Source organism: Mustela erminea, chromosome 1 (assembly GCF_009829155.1).
Source record: "Mustela erminea isolate mMusErm1 chromosome 1, mMusErm1.Pri, whole genome shotgun sequence".
Taxonomy (NCBI): Eukaryota; Metazoa; Chordata; class Mammalia; order Carnivora; family Mustelidae; genus Mustela; species Mustela erminea.
Genome location: NC_045614.1, coordinates 140,824,732 through 140,847,079, shown reverse-complemented (window position 1 = coordinate 140,847,079; position 22,348 = coordinate 140,824,732). Strand labels below are relative to the sequence as shown.

Genomic DNA, 22,348 nt, shown 5'->3' with positions numbered 1-22,348 from the left:
ATAAAATTCTTAACACTTAGATTCAGCATTGTTCATACCTGTAGTTCATGCTATTTTTTTTTTTTTTTCTATTTCAGGGAATGCTCTTGCACATATCTTTGAATAGATATTCATAATTACACTTGAATTTCCTACGCAGAGACATCTATTGTCTTCATGATGGATCAGTCCTGTCTTGTCTACAAGCTTTTTACTTACAGCTTTAAATTTTTCTTTTTGCAACTAAACCTAAAAACTGATCATCCAGAGCCTTCCTTTAAAGGAACTTCCACTTTGTTCCTTGTGATTCTTTTGGTCATGATGTCTTCTTAGGTCTTATCTTTGTTTTACAGAATCCATATTCTTAAATTGTTCCTTACTATGAAGGAGTTGTAAGGTATGTCCCATCTTTGCCCCCTTTGACTGTCGTTAACTTTCAGAATGTTCTGATTCTTCATTTTGTTAATGTTTGAGCAGTTTTTTTTTTTTTTAAAGATTTTATTTATTTATTTGACAGACAGAGATCACAAGTAGGCAGAGAGGCAGGCAGAGAGAGAGGAGAAAGCAGGCTCCCTGCTGAGCAGAGAGCCCGATGTGGGGCTTGATCCCAGGACCCTGGGATCATGACCTGAGCCGAAGGCAGAGGCTTTAACCCACTGAGCCACCCAGGTGCCCCTGTTTGAGCAGTTTTGATTAGATTTGCCAGACATGCTAGATTCTTGATTCTTTTTCTTTTTTCTTTTTTTTAAGATTTTATTTATTTACTTGGGGGTGGGGGTGGGGAAGACAAGCCAGAGGAGAGACAGAGAGAGAGGGAGAAGCAGTTCTCGGCTGAGCAGGGAAACTGATGTGGGGTTGATCCCAGGAAACAGGAATCATGACCTGAGCCAAAGGCAGGCGCTTAACCAACTGAGCCACCCAGGCATCCTTAGATTGTTGATTCTTTTATCCCCTTGTAGATTTGTTAAATATCCAGTACCAGGGCTCATGCTACAGAGCTAGAATGTACGTGAATAAGGCAAAGTGAGGAATTCCTATTCTTACACTTCTCCAATTCACTGTAGAGTCTTAAGTCTGATGTGTATTTTTCCTATTTATTATCTGCTGTTTCACAAATGGTTCCTGTCGAGTGTTTTCACCCAACACAAAACAGTTAAACTACCCAAAAGTTAAGGTACAGATATTTAGTATGTTAAAAGAAAGACAGTATTTGATCTTTTTAAAATAGATTCTTTTCAGGCTGAATCATCAAAACAGCAATTAGAGGGTAGGGGCAGACCAGGAGCCAAGCTTTACCACATTTCCTGCTATACTTTGGATCTGGTTCCTTTTCTTAGCTATTAGCTTTATACCTGCTTTGTTGCAGCTGATTTATTTAATAAAAATTCCTTTATATTGTATAATAATTTAACTTCCTATGGCAAACTCACACAATTAACATTTTGCTATAGCTGTAACACAAAATGGGTATATATATACTCTAACATATCTGGGAATCATTTCAAAATATTCATCATTACCTGCAATGTGTTTGAAGACAAAAAATATTCCCAGCAGTAGTCTTTTTCATATCTGAAACCACGTCGCCTAGCTTCTTCCCAGCCCTATGGGGCAAAGAAATAAAGAAAACTATATTGTTCCTCAAAACAAAGATGCTTACTGGTTTGTTTTTAATCTTGGTAATAATTTGATCTTCTGATATTTCATTTTGTTAAAAAATTCAAAGAATTTTGAAATTTATAAAAAAACAAACAAAAAATCCATGAGCTCCCCATGATTCTAGTTGAGTGATAGCCACCAATGAATTTCCAGACCTTTCTTCATATAAACAAGTCCTATAGTAATATATTGTATATTTTATATAAAATGTCAATATATATAGTATGTAATAAACAAAAAGAACACTCTGTTGGACAATTTTCTAAAGCTACTGTATATTATTCACTTTGCAAATATAGATGTTTTTTAGAGAAGGGAAGTTGGGGAAAAAGAAAAGTTACTACTAGATGAACTCAAAGGAAAAAATGTATGAATTTCCCATAACATAAAGTACAAAACTGGATCTAGTACTACAGTAAAAAGATGTCATCTCTAAAAAACCAAATTACATTTAAATTTTGCAAAGATGGGTGATAAATCTTTTCCTCAAATAAGCATGACTTTTGGGAAGAGAAACAGTCTCTCTAAATAATATATGTGATCATGATACTCTATCAAAATGTTAAATCCAAATATAGTTTATTAATGAACAGAATGGGACCATCTTTCATGAAAGTAATGATGAACAGTATCAAATAACATCAAATGAACAGTATGAAATAAAATCAAATAGATTTCTGAGATAAACTGTTCACTTGTTCTCTTGTTATCAAAACACAAATACAGACTTTTTTCCCAACAGGGTAAATTTAACGAACTATCAGAAAACTGAAAAATCATGTTCAAATTTTTTGAATGTTCACCTAATTTTCAAAACTTAGCAGTTTAATCCTGATACTTATAATAATACAGATTTTAAAAATGAGTATGTTTCTCTTCTATTAGCAGCTTTTCACTTGAATGAACTGTCACAATCTAGGACAAGTCTTTTTTTTTTTTTACCTCAAATGCATTTACAACTGTCAGGTGGTCACTTTTAGTATCTTTTGCCAATTCTTTTCTTCTTGCATCTGCAATCTTTTCTTTGCCCTTCAGAAAGGAGGGAGAAAAAAAAAATGAAGGCAACTATACAGAAAGGCATTCTAATAAAAAGTTTATAAAAAATGATGTAAGCAACAACTATTCTGAGTCTATAAAAATGTCTAGCTTTTTACTTGTATCTTACCAATGGAATGACAAAGGGATCTTTGAAGCTGAGACTAGCAGCAATGGTAAGTACTGGATCTAAACAACAGAACAGAGCTCCAAAAAGAATCATCTTCCCGATGTGTGGCTCAACTGGTAATCGTGCTAAGTGGACTCCAAGGGGTGTCAATTCTTCTTGTTTATCCAAAGCGTTCTGTAAAGCGAGGATTTATGTTTAAAAGACATACTGTAAAGCATCACATTCAAAGCTATTTTAGTTTCTTTTAAAATAAATAAACAGCAGGACAGTCCTCACTCTCTTAGGTCCAAATGCCCTAATATTGTTCAATATTTTTTTCTTCATCAAAACATAAGTTCTGAGGTCAAAAAGGTTAGAAACTCAGATTAAAAAAAAAAAAAATCCACAACCCATCCTACTCTAAATGTTAGGAGACAAATAAGAGAAATGCCACATTAGCAAACCTTTAATAAAATAGAGAATCACCCACTAGACTTGTGGGAAAAAACAAAAAAAGAAACAACTATTATATATTTGGAATAAATAATGCAGAGCCTTGATTCTAGTAGTTTAAAAGACATCAGACAGGAAGGCAAGAAATAATGAGCATATCCAGAACACTGAAAAATGGAGGTGGACTACTGCTCTGATTACCTAGGTAATTTGGTCCAATCATCCCAATGAATATAGCTAGAAAAGCTGGCTGAAGACACTGAGGAGTTAAAAAAAGAAGTACAAGAATTATAAATCTAGAATTTGGGGGGAAAAAGGAAGTTCAGGGAGGTGAGCCCAGCAATGGGGCTTCTTTTTCCTCGCAGAAGCAACATAAATCCTCTCTGGAGAAAGTTATCACCATCCCAAGCTTCAAATTTGTATCTACAAAGAATTCTGTAAATACAATATCAAGTATTCAATTAAAATAACTAGGTATACAAGAAATTATCAACAAAAAATAATAGGATAAAATTGTAACATATGTGTATCCCATTAGAAACAGACTTTACTAAACATATATGGCAGAAATAACCTTAATCTTAAAAAATTTCTTTCAGAGAATACAAACACAAAAAATATATAATGCTCCCAAACTTGTTTTTTGTACCTGGCATAATCTTGGTACCAAACTTGACAGGGACATTTGGAGAAAGGAACACTACTGAATAATCTTATGCATGAGAAACCAAAGCAAAACAATGGCAAACTGAAGCCTAGCAAGTCAGATTTGTTTCAGAAATGAAAGCTGGTTTAACATTTGAAAAATCAATGTAACCCAATACATCACAAATTAAGCAAGAAAAAGAAAATCATCTCATAATCTTATCAGAGGCAGAAAAGGGATCTGACAAAATCAATTATCCATGAAAGATAAAAATCTTTTAGTAAACTAAGAATAGAAACTTCCTCAATTTGAGTTTTCACAAAAAAAAAAAAAGAAAAAAACAACAATAAACATGCTCTTAACAAATTGTTGACAGCTTTCCCTCTAAGAATAGGAACTTAAGAATGCATTCTATCATACCACTTCTGCTCAACACTGTGCTAGGGATCCTAGATAAGTGGAAAGGGATATATAAAACTGTATTTACAGGGGTGCCTGGGTGGCTTAGTCAGTTAAGCATCAACTGTTAATCTCAGCTCAGATCTTAATCTCAGGGTCAAGAGTTTGGGCCATGCATTGGGCTCCATGCTGGGAATGGAGCCTACTTAAAAACAAACTGTACTTACAAATGTATCTGTATGTGCAGGAAGAAATCTACATATAATTACCAGAATAAGTGGGTTTTTGTGACTGAATACAAGATCAACATTCAAAAACCAATTTCAGGGGCGCCTGGGTGGCTCAGTTCGTTAAGCCTTAATCAAGGCTCTGATTTTGCCCTAGGTCATGAGATCAAGCCCCACATTGGGCTCTGCTTGAGACTCTCTCTCTCCCTCTCTCCTTCTGTCCTTTCTCCCGTGTGTGCACCCACACTCTCTTTCAAATAAATAAGTAAATAAATCTTTAAAAACAAAACAAAACCAGTTTCATTTCTGTGTATCAGAGTCATAAGAAAATGAAAAATTTGTTATGGTAGAATCTAAAAATACTACTGAGAAATGAATCTTAAACTCATAAAACTCCTACACAGAAAACACCAAAATACCAAGAGAGATTAAATACCTAAACGAATGGGATAAATCATTATCCTATGTGGTAAGACTCAGTATTGTTAATTAAGGCCGCATAGTGCCCACAAACACATATGAGGGCACTAAAGCAGAACAGAGTCTACAAATCCACAGACACTTGATCTAAGATAAAAGCTATAGAACAAAGAGGAAAGGATGAATTTTTCCATAAACAGCATTTAGTCAAGTGATCCAGATTCAGTAAAAATTTTGAATCCTACTTTACCAAATGCACACACAAATCAACTGCAGATGGATTAAGTATCTAAATGTGGAAGACCAAACAATCAAGTTAACTCTATCTCTGGGATACAGGCTTACTACAGGACAAAAATTACTAACATAAAAAGAAGACTGATATATGTGATATGTTACTATATTAAAATTAAAATTTATTTATTGAAGCACTATTAAAAAAGTAAAAAAGCAAAAACATAAGCACATGCAATACACAGCTGACAAAAGCTCAGATCAAGAGACACAAGTATAAAAATGAATTCCTTACACCGTAACAGAAAAGCAGGCATCAATAGTTTCAGAAGAGGCAAACCTACAAACCTACAAAAAGCTGTCGGCAAATTCATTGTGATAATGCAAACTAGAACTACCACAAATCAGAACTACCTATCCGCACCCTCAGAATACAAGATTCCCAAGGACTGGTGCAACTTTAGAGCAATGAGAACTCTCACCTACCACTGGCACCAGCAGAATGTCAAGTGGTTTGACAACTTTGGAAAACTGTTAGTTATCTACCCAAGTTGATATATATATGTATATATATATATGAATACACACCTTGAGAGCCAGTGAATTCACTCCTAAGTCTATGCCCATGAAAATACATAAAATATGTGTACCAAGAAAGTGAATACTAAAGATTACTCATACCAGCATTATATGCAGTAGCCTCAAACTGGAAATAAGAAAAATGTCTTTCAGTAGTCATACAATAAAATACAGTAAAGAACTGAAATTGAATTAATTTCAGTTAAAAGCAATTATGTAGATGGATTTCACAATATTAAATTAAAGAATCCAGAAACCCCTCCCCTTCAAAAGAAATCCCTTATATCCTGTATGAGTTCATGTAAAGTTCACAAAATAGACCAAATTAAACTAAGCTCTTTAAAGAAATGTACACTTATATGGTAAAGTGATTACCATTAAGGTCATGATAGAGGTTATCTTCGGGACTAAGGGACAGTGGAGCGATTGGGAAAGGGTAGCAGGGGGCCTTTTAGGATACTGGGAATTTCTTACTTCTTTAAAATGTAAGCTTCCCACCAGCAGAAGGAAGGAAATAAAGATCAGAACAGAAATAAATGATATAGAAACTAAAAAAACACAACAGAACAGATCAAAGAAACCAGGAGCTGGTTCTTTGAAAAAATTAGTAAAACTGATAAACCTCTAGCCAGGCTTATCAAAAAGAAAAAAGACCCAAATAAAAACACAAATGGGAGAAGAGAAGTAACAACCACTATTACAGAAATACAAACAATTGCAACAGGGTTTTATGAAAAACTGTATGGTAACAGATTGGACAACCAGTAAAAAATTCCTAGAAATACATCAACTATTACCAAAACTGAAACAGAAAGAAACAGAAAACTCAGACCAATAATCAGCAAAGAAACTGAATCAATTAAAAAAAAACCCAAAAACAAAAAAACCAAAAACAAAAAAACCCAAACTCCCAATAAACCACAGTACAGGATCAGATGGTTTCACAGGCAAATTCTACCAAACTTAATTAAAGAGTTGATACCTACCCTCAAACTATTCCAAGAAACAGCAAAGGAAGGAAAAATACCAAATTCATTCAGCATTACTGATACCAGAGCCAGATTAAGACTCCACTAAAAAAGAACTACAGGACAATATTCCTGAGAAACACGGATCCAAAAATTCTCAATTAAAATACTAGCAAACCAAATTCAACAATACTTTAAAAAAATCATTCACCATGATCAAGGAGGATTTACTCCTGGGTTGCCAGGTGGTTCAATATTTGCAAATCAATCAACATGATACACCCATTAAAAAAAGAAAATATTAAAACCATATGATCATTTCAACAGATACAGAAAAAATACTTGACAAAATACAACTGTTTATGATAAAAATCTTCAACAAAGTAGGTTTAGAGAGAACATACCTCAACATAATAAAGCCCATATACAAAAATCTCACAGCTAATATCCTAAAAGGGGAAAAACAGTTTTTCCTCTACCTTCAGGAACCAATGAGGGATGTCCTCTCTCACCACCTAGCCTCAGCCATCAGACAATAACAATAAATAAAAGGCATCCAAATTGGCAAGGAAGAAGCCAAAACTTTCACTCTTTGCAGATGACATGATACTCTATATAGAAAACCCAAGACTCTAAAAAAAAACCTGCTAGAACCGATAAATAAATTCACTAAGGGTGCAGGATACAAAATTAACATATAGAAGTCTGTTGCATTTCTATACACAAATAATGAAGCAGCAGGAAGAGAAATTAAGGAATCAATCACGTTTACAACTCTATCAAACCTAGGAATAAATAAATCTAACAAAAGAGACGAAAGATCTATACTCTGAAAACTATGAAACACTGATGGAAGAAATTGAAGAGGATGCAAAGAAATGGAAAAACATTCCATTCTCAAGGATTAGAAGAATACTGTTTATATATAATACCCAAGGCAATCTACACCTTTAATGCAATCCCTATCAAAATACCACCAACATTTTTTAAGAGCTAGAACAACCAACCCTAAAATCTGTAGGGAACCACAAAAGACCCAAAGCAATCTTGAAAAAGAAAAGCAGAGCTGGAGGTATCACAATTCTGGACTTCAAGCTATGCAACAAAGCTGTGGTGATCAAGACAGTACTGGCACAAAAATAGGCACATTGATCAGTGGAAAGAATAGAGAATCCAAAAATGAACTCACAACTGTATGGTCAACTAATCTTCAACAAAGCAGGAAAGACTATCCAATGGGAAAAAGATGGTATCTCCAACAAACTGTGCTGGGAAAACTGTGCAGCAACATGCAAAAGAATGAAACTGGACCACTTTCTTACATCATACACAAAGATAAATTCAGAAGAGATTAAAGACCTAAATGTGAGATAGGAAATCATAAAAATCCCAGAAGAGAACATAGGCAGTAACCCCTTGGACATGGGCCACAGCAATTTTTTTTTTTTTTTTTTTACAAAATATGCTTCTTGAGGGAAACAAAAGAAAAAATAAACTATGCAGCCATCAAAAAAAACCTGATATCTTGCCATTTGCAATGACATGGATGGAACTAGAGGGTATTATGCTGAGCAAAATAAGTTAATCGGTGAAAGACAATTATCATATGCTCTCACTGACATGAGGAATTTGAGAAACAAGAGAGAGGACCATAGGGGAATGGAGGGAAAAATGAAACAAGAGAGGGAGACAAACCGTAAAAGGCTCAATCTCAAGAAACAAACTGAGGGTTGATGGTGGGAAGAGGGGTGGGAAGGATGGGGTGGCTGGGTGGTGATGGGGTGACACTGGGGAGAGTATGTGCTATGGTGAGTCGTGTGAATTGTGTAAGCCTGAGGATTCACAGACCTGTACCTCTGAAGAAATTAATACACTATATGTCAATAAAACAAACAAATAGAACTACTGGAACTTAATAAAAAATAAAAAGCTTCTACAAAGCGAAGAAAACAATCAAAACTGAAAGGCAACCTTTGGAGTGGCAGAAAATATTTGCAAATTATGTATCTGATAAAGGGTTAGTATCCAAAATACATAAAGAACTTATGAAACCCAACACCCAAAAAACAAACAATTCAATTAAAAATGGACATAACACACGAATAGACATTTTTTCCCAAGAAGACATCCAGATGGCCAAGAAACACATGCGAAGATGCTCAACAACACTCATCATCAGGCAAATAAATACAAATCAAAACTACAATGATCTATCACTTCACACCTGCCAGAATGGGTAAAATCAACAATGCAAGAAACAAAAGGTGCTGATGAGGATGTGGAGAAGGAGGAACCATTATGCACTGCTGGTGGGAATGCAAAATGGTGCAGCCACTCTGGAAAACAGTATGGAGTTTCCTCAAGAAGTTAAAAACAGGACTACCTTCTGATCCCAGCCACTACACTACTACTTACTTATCCAAAGAATACAAAAATACTAATTCAAAGGGATACATGCACCACCCACAATATTTGTAGCACTATCTAAAATAGCCGAATTACAAAAGCAGCTCAAGTGTCCACTGATTGATAAATGGATGAAGAAGATATGGTACATATATATTGAATGGAATATTACTCAGCCATAAAAAGATTGAAATTATGTTATTTGCAATGACATGGATGGAGCCAGAGTATTGTGCTAAGTGAAATAAGTCAGACAGAGAAAGACAAGTATCATATGATTTCACTCATATGTGGAATTTAAGAAACAGACCAAAGGGCATACAGAAAGTAAGAGAGGCAAACCAAGAAACAGACCCTTACCTATAGAGAACAGATGGTTACTGAATTGGGGTGGGGTGGGGGGGGGTGGGGGGGTGGGGAGTGGGGTGGGGTGGGGTGGGAGGGATGTTAAACAGGTGATGGTGATTAAGGAGTGCACTAGTGATAAGCACCAGGTGTTGTAGGGAAGTGCGGAATCACGATACTGTACATGGGAAGCTAGTATCACACTGTATATTAACTGGAATTTAAATAAACTTAAAAACAAAATGCAGGCTTTAGACTTAATGTTAGCAAGGATTTGCTGGCCTCTTCATGATTTTGTTGTCTGCAAACGGCTAAGACGGGGCTCTTCAATTTAGCTCAGAGAGAGGAAGTCATCTATTCAGGCTTCAGAGTCCAGCTATCTTCTGGTTGTCCATAAATAGTTAAACTGATTTTCTAATTGCCACCTAGCTCTATTCCATTAGATAAAAAAAGCAGCAAAGCCCTATTCTATTAGATAAAAGCCTAGACCGGAAGACAGACAAGTCAGTGGTAAAACTGCACTTGCTACTCTCCTAAAATATGAATAACCTCACTATATGTAATACAAATTCCAACAAGATAAATTATAATGCTTTTTTAATTAAAACAACTTATCTCAGAAGTTACTGCAATGTTCTGATATGGCCCAAATTCTCAAAATTAACTGTCTAGATGGCTTAAATAAAACTCAAATATGTCAAGTACATCTTCAGCTACCTCTAACACAGTACTAGTCAATAAAACTTGTAGCAGTGACTGACATGTTCTATCTCTGTGTGGTCCAATGTAATATCCACCAGCCACATGGGCCTACTGGGCATCTGAAATGTACAAGTAAGACTAGAGACACTGAATTTGTAATTTACTTCAAAATTTAAATTGTCATATGTGGCCAGTGGCTACCTTACTGGACAACACAGCTTGAACCACTTTCTCTCTATATTCTGAGCATTACCATATAGCACCCTTTTCCTCACTCTGGGCAGTAACTCACAGCCAGTCCTGCGACTCTTCTCAGTATGAACTTGTGCAGGGATGGCTAGTAGTCACTTGCCTAAGAAACTGAAACTAGTTTGTCAATCCCTGACTTCATTAAGAAAAACAAAAAAACAAAAAAACAACTAAAAACAAAACAAAACAAAACAAAACTCTAAGAATAAAAATGGTAGGCAGGGGAGTATGAGGCACCTGTTGATATTCTTTCAAAAATACAAGAGCTGCCTTTAAGATGTCGAACCATACCGTCATTAAATTACTTGATTTTGACAAAAGCTCTAAAAACATTAGGGTAATCAGAAGAGTCAATAAACCAACCAAATTCATTTGAAGAATACAAATGAAGACAAATACCAGTAAAATGAAAGATTTCAAGATTTCACGTAATTTTAAAACAAGCCTATAATGAAAAAAAATGTGGAAAGGGCCCAGAATGATAAAACTATCACAAAACTATGATTTTAAATCTTTCTAATTTGCATTTCATATACTAAGCTGAATAGCCAAAGAGTAAATCAGATCTGGCACTATGTATTCACTGGTCTACCTTGCGGTAATGAGAGTAAATTTTTTAAAATCAGGTGGCTTATGTGCATTAACATTATAAATCTAAGTTAGAATTTTTAAAAAATAAAATTTACCAGTTCCATCAGGTGTTTTATGGAGAGTGACACTGCTTCATCTGATGGTGGATCCATTAACCTACTCAGAAAATAAGCAATTCCACCTAGCCTTAAAATCTGGGGGAAGACAAACATAATTAAACATATATATACTGACATTAACAGTTTAGTCCTGCCTGTCGATCACTTGAATAAAGCATCAAATCCATACATGATTTTCAAGTTACTACTTTCTATTACTCACCAACTCTATATTGATGGGAAAAGTAGCTGGTTAAAATCTCAGCTACTTTTCAATCAATCAAAATAATTGATTACCAACTATTTTCAAAATAAGAAGGTTAACTGCATCAAAATATATAGAAGATGGTGAAAAATGGGGAGAAGTTTATCATGAGGAATAACACCGTAAGATGCAGTAATAGTACACATAGCTAACATTTACTGAACACTTACTATATGCCAGGCACTATTCTAAGAATTTTATAAAACCTTAATTTAAACAACTTGCCAACTAACAGAACTAGCTTGTCAGGGGGAGGAGCTGGGATTCAAACACAGGCAGTATGGCTCTAGAGTGTACATGATAAAAACGTGGTTAATCAACTTTTGAAGGAAGTTTAAAAACAGTTTACTAACACAAAAGAGACAAATGCATAGCAATAATTTTTCTTCACAGATAATATGCTACTTTCTTCTATAATAATGTTGAAAATTACAACCTTACCCCCCATTTACTTTTCTAATTTTCCCACCTAATTTACCTTTATTTGCAAACAAAGTTCTTCCAAAGGAGTTCTCAAAATTTCTGGTAGCTGATAGTCATCCAGAAGGCTTGCTCTAAGACCATTATACAGATGATAGCAATGACCAGGTTGAACTCTAAAAAATAAATAAAAAAGAGTATTACTAATGACTTTTTAGAACTCCAGAGAAAACAGGAAGCAGAGAAAGTAACCAGTATCAATTTCATGTAAGGTACAGCATAACAAAGTTACTTAACATCTCATTTTTATTATCACATATTCTTTCTCATCTGTTTTTATAAAACCCTAGATCCACTATCCCTATGTACTAGTTTTAAGAAATAGATTTCCTCCCCAAACAGTAATGTGGTTCCCTATTTCTAACTTACAAATTCCAGATTGCTATACTTAGTAACAGTAACAGCAGTCTAATGGGGTTTTTACTTCTATAGGCCCTGTGATCACATTAGGTAACAAATCCTAGCATTACATTAATCCTTAATCCATCTACAGCATTTAAAAAACTTTTAACTATGTGCTATTTAGTGAACTTTCAGAGGGATGCTGGAAATTTTTTAATTGTTAAATTTTTCATTAGTGATGTGAATGTTGGACATTGTTAAGGACAGATGTGTAGAGGTCCAAGGTATTCACACATCTTCAAGCAGAACAAATATTTCTATGGGATCTTGCTGCTCAAGAAGGGGGATGTCCTTTTCCTACAGGAATAAAAATAAATTCCAAAAACCTTAGCTATTTCTGTCACAAGTCTATAAAGACTCATCACCTATTAATAAAATGTGTGCACATAAAATGTGTGCACATAAACTAAGAGTGCCCCCACTGATGACCCCATAATATAGTTTGCCCTGGTCTTCAAAATAATTACTGATCAGGCTTTGCTAAAGGAATCTACATCTATAGATTCTACAAGGAACTACTGTCCATTTGAATTAAAACAACGTAAATCTATAGTTAACTTCTACCAAGCTAGTGGAAATTATATGAATTATATGAAATGTAATACTTCATTTACTTTATTTCTGTAACTGTTTTAATTTCTGCTAATATGTTTACTATTCACATATAAAAGTGTACCAAACAGTGAATACTTCTTGAATCAGTATCCAGTGGTGTTAAGTCTGCATGAGAAAACCTTAGTCTTGGTGGAACCTGAAATCAAGTTATCCTCCAACAGCTGATCAGAAAAGTACAATTCTTAGAGTAAGTCAGGACATTGCCTCAAGAGCACCAACCTTATAATCTAATAAACTGTCTCCAAATTATAATGGGATAATCTGCAAAGATTACAGCAAATGAGTCAGAGCTTTACTATGTACAAATGTAAAAGCATTAATAATCTATAAAGTTTTCTTCCAAATAAAATGATCTATAAAGTTTTTTTAATTCTCCTTTCCTTACTTAAGTCCAGATCTGAAAATTAGTGGAAATCTTTTTGTTCTACCTGTAAGAGGCAAAAGAGAAAACTCTCTTCTATAATTCCAGACAGGATTCTACCACTCAGATGAATAAGGGTGTAAAAATACTGTGAAGTATGCATCAAAACAGTTCTAAGTGCAATTATTTTTGTTAAAGGCAAATTATTTTTCCTACCATTGAAACAGAGACGTTTTTATTTCTTATGCTACCACCACATCAACAGGGAAAAGGTATGTTATCTGTGTTTTCACTGGTAACTAATAATGAAAAACCAGTATAGCTGTAAAGGACAGGATTAGGAGCCCACACTGGAACTAGACTGCTGGGTTCAAATCATGAATCTGCTGCCTACACAGCTGTGTGACTTTTCAAAGATTTTATTTATCTGACAGACAGAGATCACAAGTAGGCAGAGAGGGAGGCAGAGAGAGGGGGAAGCAGGCACCCTGCTGAGCAAAGAGCCTGATGCAGGGCTCAATCCCAGGACCCTGGGATCATGACCTGAGCCAAAGGCAGAGGCTTTAACCCACTGAGCCACCCAGGCGCTCCACTTTTCATTTTTTTATACCTTCATTTGCAAACCCTTTAAATGGGGACAATATCCTACCTCATTACACTGTAGCAAGGATTAAGCAAGTTAATACATACAAAGTACTTAGGAGATACCATGACATTCAAATATTATTACTAGTTATCATGATTATTAGTAATATGTGCTTAAAAAAATTAAAATTATACGTAACAGAGTTAAGAATAAAAATTTTAACTATGTTGAAGAATTAAGAGTAGAAAAATCATGAAATAGAAAACTTGACAGGTATTTTTCCAAAGAAACTATGTTTCAGACAAAGATTCCATCTTACCTTCCAGCTCGACCTTTCCTTTGTTTGGCATTAGCTTTACTAACCCACTCAGCAGACATTGTACTGATGTTGTTTTGTGTGTCAAAGTGTGTTTCTTTTATTTTTCCTCCATCTATCACATAAACAACATCATCTATGGTAATGCTGTTTGGAAAATAGATGTATAAAATATTAAAAATACATCAAAAGCACATAACCTCGAACAGGGCCTACAGACCAGGATTTTAAAGAATTTTTTATTGGTCAAACTACCGTTAGCAGTTTGGGATTCTCACCAACATTCCCACATTTACCAATAGGACAGGGATAGAGCACCTAACTGTATAAGCAGCATCAGGAGCTGCAGTGGCAGCCAATTCAACAGATCACATGAGGAATTTATTTGCCCATGGTCAAACTTCACAGCTTACTTGATGACTTTTGTACTTAGCTTGGCGGGTCTAAGTGCCATGGTTTAATATCAGTTTCCACAGAAAAAATGTTTCAATAACTGCATGGACATACTAATACCTCCAAGGGAATAAATCAAATTTTAAAGGCTATTCACAACTGATTATCAAACAACATGACTTCCAACCAGAAAAAGGCAAAACCAAAATTGACCTCAACTCCCAGGCTTCTTTAAGAAAGCTAAAACAAACAAACAAACAAACAAACAAAAAACCAAACCAAAACATTAAAAAGGCTGTTTGTAAAGAAGGCTAAACCATTACAGGATTAAAAAAACCAAACCAAAAACCTATGCTCAATGCCACGACTAAATTAGAACAACTTTATGTACAAAAATTATGAAGCATCTTTTGGAGAGAAAGAGTCTAAGGTATGTGAATAATTTATTGGGCTCAAAAAAATACAATCATCAGTAGCTGATATTTACCTAGTCTCTGCAATATTGGTAGCAATTACTATTTTCCGAACACCAGGAGGGGTTCTTTTAAATACCTGTAAGAATAAATAAATCAAAACCCCAAAAGTAATTAATTTCTAACACAGCATACTTTCAGTCAGAAAAAGTACTTCAGATACTGTCATTTTTAGCATTCTGTGTTCATTTACATATGCATCTAATACGTGTAGATACATTTTATAGATATACATCATTTCAATACTATAAAATTCCTTTTTGGTAAAACAAACTGAACCTCCCAGATTTTGGAACCTTATCACAAACAAGATTTCAAATGCAATATGATTATTTGAATTTACAGAATCTTTTATCAACAAAAGCTGAGAAATATAAATGTCTTTTTGTGGTCAAACTTCTGAGACAGAGTTTGGTTTAGCAATAGGAACTACGAATTATCCAAAACTGTATGGGTAAAGGCACCAACCACCAAGGCAAATGCCAAGCTCAACAGAATGGATGTCTGGCTGTAAACTGTATATAAGCTTTTGAAATCAGACTAAACTAAAAAAAAAAAAAAAGAAAAAAAAAAAAAATCTTCAAATGCTGACTCCTACAAACAGCACCCTTCACAAAGCCAGCCAAGTAGAAGATATACAGTCAAGTACCACTTGGCTATAAGGCAAGGAAATGCATAAATCTGTCTCCTTTATAAAAATGATAATCAAGAGAAAATATTTTCCAATCTAGTCATGTAATCTCTAGCAAAGGAATACATAATTTGCTATTATGGAGTCCGAGAGGAAGCACTGCCACATTGTACACTGTTCTGTCTGGTCTTTGGAATTAAGAGTCTTCTCTCTTTACTATCTTCCTTTAGGTATGCACGTTCTATCCAATTAAACTGGCTAAGCCTTAGACTATGGTATCAGCAGGAAACACGTTAAAAGTGCCTCCATAAAAAAGGTTATTATTTATTTATTTATTTTTTGGGGAGAGACAGAGGGAGAAAGAGCATGCGAGCACATGCGCGAGCGCGCATGCGCACAACAGAAAGGAGCGAGAATATCAAGCAGGCTCTATGCTCAGTGCAGAGCCCAATGCTCAAGGCAGAACCCGCTTTGGGGCCTGATCTCACAACACCAAGATCATGACCTGAATCCAGATCAAGAGTCAGGCACCTAACTAACTTGAGCAATCCAGCTGCCCCTGTCTTGATATATTCTTAGAAAAGAAGTGGAAAAACTAGAAGGGAAGACAGATTTTCTTCTGATTAATCTCATTCTACCTGGGCCTACAGACACTGCAGTCCTGAAAACTATCTTGCCTTTGAGAACACAGCTGTATTCTAACTAGGGATATCCCTGAATGTGAAAGAAAGAACACATTCAAAACTATAATGATATATTATTGATAAAATAGGAAATCTCATGCCTACAAATATACTAATTCTATTAAATCAAAAATCTCAAACATCAAGCTTTAGTAGGTCACAGGTAAATGAAACCCAAACAAGTTATTGGTGAAATCAATCTTTAAACTTTTCCCTGATGTTGACAAAACTAGTGTTTGTTAATATCCCTCAGTTATTCAAGTTCTTGTGCAATTATCCCCTGAAGACTGATCTACAAATATTCTCAAAGAAGTACTTTTTATATATACGGATTACTAGAAAATTTGCCTTCAAAAAATAAGAGAAAATAAAACATACAATAAACAGCCCTTAAAGCTTGCCTCAATTTCAAAGACAGAGAGTGAATAAATTTAAGAATATACCTGTGTCTGGTTAACTGTAGGCATCAGTGAATGTAGGGGTATAATAAGAAACCTGTCTGAAAATTTAAAAAGAAAATTAAACTTTAAGATAAATAGCTGCAGAGAAGCTCCAGCAGACAGACACAGAACAATAGTTGAGATGCTAAGCCATGTAACTCTTATTTATATTCTTATGTATAGTCGGCAAATTTTTCTTTTTATTTTCTTCTTTCCTTGGTGCTCCAACAAGTTCTTGCTCACATTTTATTGTCAATTTATTGCACACTGATAAGCATATTCCCCAAATTCCTAAAAAATGCTTAAGCTTAGAAGCAATCTTTTCAAATTATGCTAGAAAAACATCACTAACTCCATTCCCATCACCTAATTGAAGACCAGAAAATTTTGCTTTAACATGAATGTAAGTCTGTAGACTCTGGGTGATCCTCACTATTTTAATTAATAGAGAATATTTTTTTTTACAGCACATTACTTAGGAAATATCCTAATTTCCATGCCCATTTTTATGCTAAAAAATAACAGAAACAGCACTGACTAAATATAATGCATTCCAAAGGTGAACCACATTTTTAAACACAATTTCATTAAAAATGTAAGAAATCATATTCCTAAAGTTTCAAAATGAAACAACTCAGTCCGTTCGTGGATATTAGCTATTAGGGAGAAAGTCTGGTGTAGTATCAGTGATGGAACTAAGGGCGTGTTAAGGAAGCAAGGGTAGATTTCATGCTTATCTACGGTTACAAAAAAATGCAACCTCACTTAAATCTCTAGTCAGTGTCCAAATGACTCAAGATAGCTGTATTTCCCCCCAGAAAAAAACCACAATTGCTATTCAAAGGAGATATGATGTCCCCAGACTCTCTAGGCCCCTCTGAATAAGGGTTACAAATCTTCAAAAGTAGTAAAAAGTGGTTAAGCAACTGACACTGTTAAAAAGGATGCTCTGAATTACTTACTCTCAAACAATATGAAATACACATCAACTCAATCAATACTCAGGACAAAAATATTTCTCGAATTGGATAAAGTCTTAAGATATAATTTCCAGTTTATAAAAAGTATAGGTAAGAAAGGATCAAATGAAATGACACTAGCAGGATTCAGATTCAGACAAATCAAGTCTAGGTGGACCTAGTATTTTCCACAAGACATTACCATGCGGAAAGTGAAGAGGGTACGGAAATGATTATCTAGATTAAGACTTATTTGGTTTAAGTTTTTCTGTAGTGTGAATGAACTAGCTATAAAAAACACTTCGCAGGGAAAATCTGACTACAGATTGGATTATTAGATATGTTTAAGAGTTAGGTATGATAATGGCATTGTGGTTATAGAGAAAATTGTCTATTTTTAGAGATGCATATATTTTTTGAGATAATGTGATAGCTGCAATTTACTTTGAAAAGGAAAAAATTAGATCACAAAAATAACTGTTGCCTCTAGAGAAATCAATGGAGTATGATGTGCATTATGAGTCTCTAAGCTTTCTGTAAGTTTAAATGTTTCATTACAAGTTAAAAAATCAGCAGCCAGGTGAAACACTGAAAATAAAAATAATTCTGTTGAAGACTGTAACTGGGACAAACACAATTTAGACTGCTGATATTGCACAACTATAGTAGTCAGTGGGAACAGAATCCACACTTAGGCAGTAAGAAAGCTGGTAAACATTCGGTAAATTGGGTTTCAAGATTTACCTTTCAATCAGTATGGAGTTAGAACAATTTTTTGACCTTTCTACAATGGCTAACAGTATAGCTGATTATTAAACCTAAATTTTAAAACTTAACTTGAGAAAAAAAACATTCTTGTTAAACTTTGGAAAGAAAAGAATTGAGCTAGTAGTCAAAGTATAAATTAATACCTCCTTCTTTAGAAAACTAATAAAAATTACAGTAATCTATAATATCGTAGCCTTTCCACACTTCCTCAGAAATTATAGTATTAAATTTTGGTATATCTTCCCTGTATTTTTCTTGGTAAATACATACACTCATGTTTTTTGAAATTAAAAGTAGATCATACAGTAGCAATTATTTTGGGGGTAAGAGAGGGCCAACATTAGAAGGTTCAGCCCAAAAAAAAAATTCCAGTTTAAAAAAAAAAATTCAATTGCACTGTTTAATCATGACTACGGCTTTTCTATAAAGAAAGGTTATCACTGACCAGGAAAAGAGAAATCAGTATTTCATTACAGAGAAGTCATGGTAATCAAATAAAAACATTTTCCAACTAGAGAATAGCAAGTAACTTTTAATTACAGATAATGTCTCGAAGGCATTACTATAGTGGGATTTAACAAAGAATAAAAAATACAGCTTTACTATTTCAGCCAATATAATTAGACCAAAATATCTTTAGTGTCTTAGAAAAATGTGTCAAAACACTTCAAAAGATTAGAGTCAGAACTATCAAATACCAAACAGAATTTGCTTCGTATTCTACCAATTTGGTGTTAGTAATTATTCCTGAAAATGCTCTGGCCGAATTTTATGGGAGAAAAACGGCCTCACGTATTTCTCTAAAACCTAAGAGATTTTGTCCCTCAAACATGATATTAAAGCATCAGAATCACCTGAGGAATTTTTAAGAACTACAGATGTTCAAGTCACATTCATAGATTTGAGGATCCAAATTTTAAAGCAGCACCACTAATGATTGACTTTGTTGTACAGTCTGAGCTGAGAAACTCCGGAATAGGAGATAAAATTCAACCTATGCTTCTGCCCAAGTGCAGCACTGAGTGAAAAAACACCTCGCGCTCCAACAGCTTAACTTTAAGGGCTCAATATTATTAGGCAAATTTAGGAAAAGGGGCAGAACTATTCTTATAATACCAAATTAAGAACTTTACCATATACCTAACACCTTCATCTTGTGACCTAGAATTTTATTTTGAGAGAGATAGATCTAAGTTTTTAAAAAACCGAGGCTGGGCTTAAGACCACCAAGTTCCTATAGTAAGGCAGCCTTCAAAGCAATAGTCTTAGAAATAAAAGAAAACAACCATGTTACATATGACTTAAGTACTATTCTTGGGAGTTGCAATAAAATACATTTCTATAATACCTGATTTAAACATCACTTGTGACATCAAGAGATCATGTAAAGTGCTGATATTGTCCCAGCCTGGTAGAAAGACCAATATTGCACCATCCTGTATGGTGGGGAAATAATGATTACAAAAAAATCATGTAACAAAACACAATAAAAGTAAACTTCTGTACATATTTAAGTCTTCATTAAAATTTTATTAGCTTAAGAAATTTAGTTACTGATTATAACTGAAGAATACAAGGTCACTTTTAAAAAACAGGGTTTACAATCCAGATATTTCATTTGTTTACTCTTTCTTTTAAATAGATCAAAGCCTAAATCTTGGTTATTTCGAGATTCCTATTTCTGGTGTTAAAGCAGTTTCTTCCATATGCTATTTTTAAAAAGCATTTAAGAAAATTATTCTTCTTTCCTCAGGGTCTTGTTATATTAATACAATTAAAATTATATCACCAAAAAGCAATAAACTAACCTCTTCTTCTAAAACAATGTGTCGAATGAGGGCAGCAATCAAATTCAGATCAACTTTATCATCATCCATCATTTCCAGAACATCTACGGTACTTGCAGAATACCTATCAAAGTTAAACAGAAAATCATCAAACACCTGATAAAGTTTCCTAAGGTTCAACTTGCTACAAAATCCTAAAAATTAACTCAATTGGCAAACGTGGAAAAACAATTAATATACAGAAAAGAATTACTGGAATAACAGTTATGAACAAGTTCAAGAAGACAAACTCTGCTTTTTTGTTTTAGTTATTCAGATCCTGTGCTGTAAAAAATTAAAACAAAACATAACGCACACAAAAAACCCCCCAAAAAACCCACTTACCTTTTTCGCAGTTCCCTTACATAATCTGGCCAGCGTTCTTTATAGATTGCTTCTTTTTCTTCTTTTTCCTGTCTATTTACATGCCCTTGCATGAAACCCCTCTTAAACTGAGACCTGTGTTCTTTTTGTTCTGGAACATATCTAAAATAAAAACATTCTTAAATAGCTTCACTTTTTGGAAACTCTTCTGGTTTTAGCAAATATCTATGACTTTTTACATTTGGATTTTAAAGAACATTTTCATTATGCTTTCTAGTGAAAGCTAATTAAATGTTTATTTACAACTATTCATTAATTTGTAAGATCTGACATTTTAGAGGTCTACCAAAGTATATAAAACCAAAGTATATAAAACCATCTGCCAAAGTATATAAAAACCTCTAGATCATCATTATTAGCAGACAAAATAAAAAAAAGTTAATACTAGAGTCACTTTTACTTTTCAAGTTTACAAAGTTAACATTAACCTAAGTCCAAAATAATAATAAATGCCTAGTGGAATACTCAGATTTTGAATACAGGATTTCCAAACCTGAGTGCACATAAGAATCCCACAGAGAGCTTATAAAATATAGAATCCTGGGGGCACCTGGGTGGCTCAGGGGGTTAAGTCTATGTCTTTGGCTCAGGTCATGATTTCAGGGTCCTGGGATCAAGCCCCACATTGGCTCTCTGCTCAGTGGGGAGACTGCTTCCCTCCCCTTTCTCTGACTGCTTCTCTACTTGTGATCTCTGTCAAATAAATAAAATCTTTTAAATAAATAAATAAATAAAGAAAGAAAGAAAGAAAGAAAAATATAGAGTCCTGAATTCAATCCCTTGTAATTAGGATTCAGTGGGTCTGGCTGGGGTTTGCTAATCTAGAATTTTAATTAGTGCCCCAGGAAATTCAGATAATTTATCTTAATTCTGCTCCATCCTATAGTCAGAGCTAAATAGCAGAGCCAGAATCAGTACTCTTATGTGTCAGTCCAGTATTATGCCATGACTCCATCATGCCATAGTGACTGCTAAAAACAGAGGTTCATCTCCCTAAGAATGCCACCTAATTCAAGTGGGTTTGGAGAGGCATGGGGTGGGAAAAGACAAAAAAAAAAAGACAAAAAAAAAAAAAGAAACTAACTGCACTTGAACTTCAAAGCCCATCCGAGTTTGCCTAGGGAGAGAGCACCTAGATCCAAAAGGGGGATTTGGAGCATGGTCTTTAGAATTAGACAGAACTGGAATACTGTCCTTGCTCTGCCACTGATTACCTGTGTGACCTTGGACAAGGTATATGCCTCTACCCTTCGGTTTGCTTGTTTCAGAAATTAAAACTCTTATAATTACACAGGCACAAGAACAAAAGAAAAATCCAATAAAATAAAGCACAGTGCCTGACACATAGTAGGCACCCAGAAAGTGTTAATCCCCTTCCCTATATTCAGTACCTGTGACCCAGGATTCCCCTAAGTCTTCGATACATATAGAGGCATCAACTTGAGGTAGGGCAACCTGAGACAGAGATTAGTCCTAGTCAGCAGGATGGACCCACAGTTGCCTCCTTTCCCACAGTTCCAAAAAACAGAGGTAACCTTCAACCCCCCAGAGCCCAAGTGACCAGTGACAATCCTCTGTATCATCTCACCCTGCTTCCTTCCCTCTTACATCCCTACAGTGCAGCTCTTCTTCTGGGAAGGGAGAGCTGAGAGCTTCTCTTGAAAACT

The 22,348-nt window shown here is 34.7% G+C and overlaps 1 protein-coding gene across 2 annotated transcripts in view; it reads right to left on the bottom strand.

Annotated features, from left to right (window-relative positions):
• Positions 1-22,348, bottom strand: part of DHX36 (DEAH-box helicase 36) — a 52,486-nt gene that overhangs the window by 8,864 nt on the left and 21,274 nt on the right. For both annotated transcript variants that reach the window (XM_032344428.1, XM_032344434.1), the window contains exons 10-20: positions 20,643-20,783; positions 20,280-20,382; positions 19,820-19,907; positions 16,748-16,803; positions 15,005-15,069; positions 14,128-14,271; positions 11,843-11,960; positions 11,097-11,195; positions 2,804-2,977; positions 2,581-2,667; positions 1,500-1,583 (exon numbers count right to left, since the gene is read on the bottom strand). In XM_032344428.1, the coding sequence (XP_032200319.1) occupies positions 1,500-1,583; positions 2,581-2,667; positions 2,804-2,977; positions 11,097-11,195; positions 11,843-11,960; positions 14,128-14,271; positions 15,005-15,069; positions 16,748-16,803; positions 19,820-19,907; positions 20,280-20,382; positions 20,643-20,783 (1,159 nt within the window). The remainder of the gene's footprint in view (positions 1-1,499; positions 1,584-2,580; positions 2,668-2,803; positions 2,978-11,096; positions 11,196-11,842; positions 11,961-14,127; positions 14,272-15,004; positions 15,070-16,747; positions 16,804-19,819; positions 19,908-20,279; positions 20,383-20,642; positions 20,784-22,348) is intronic.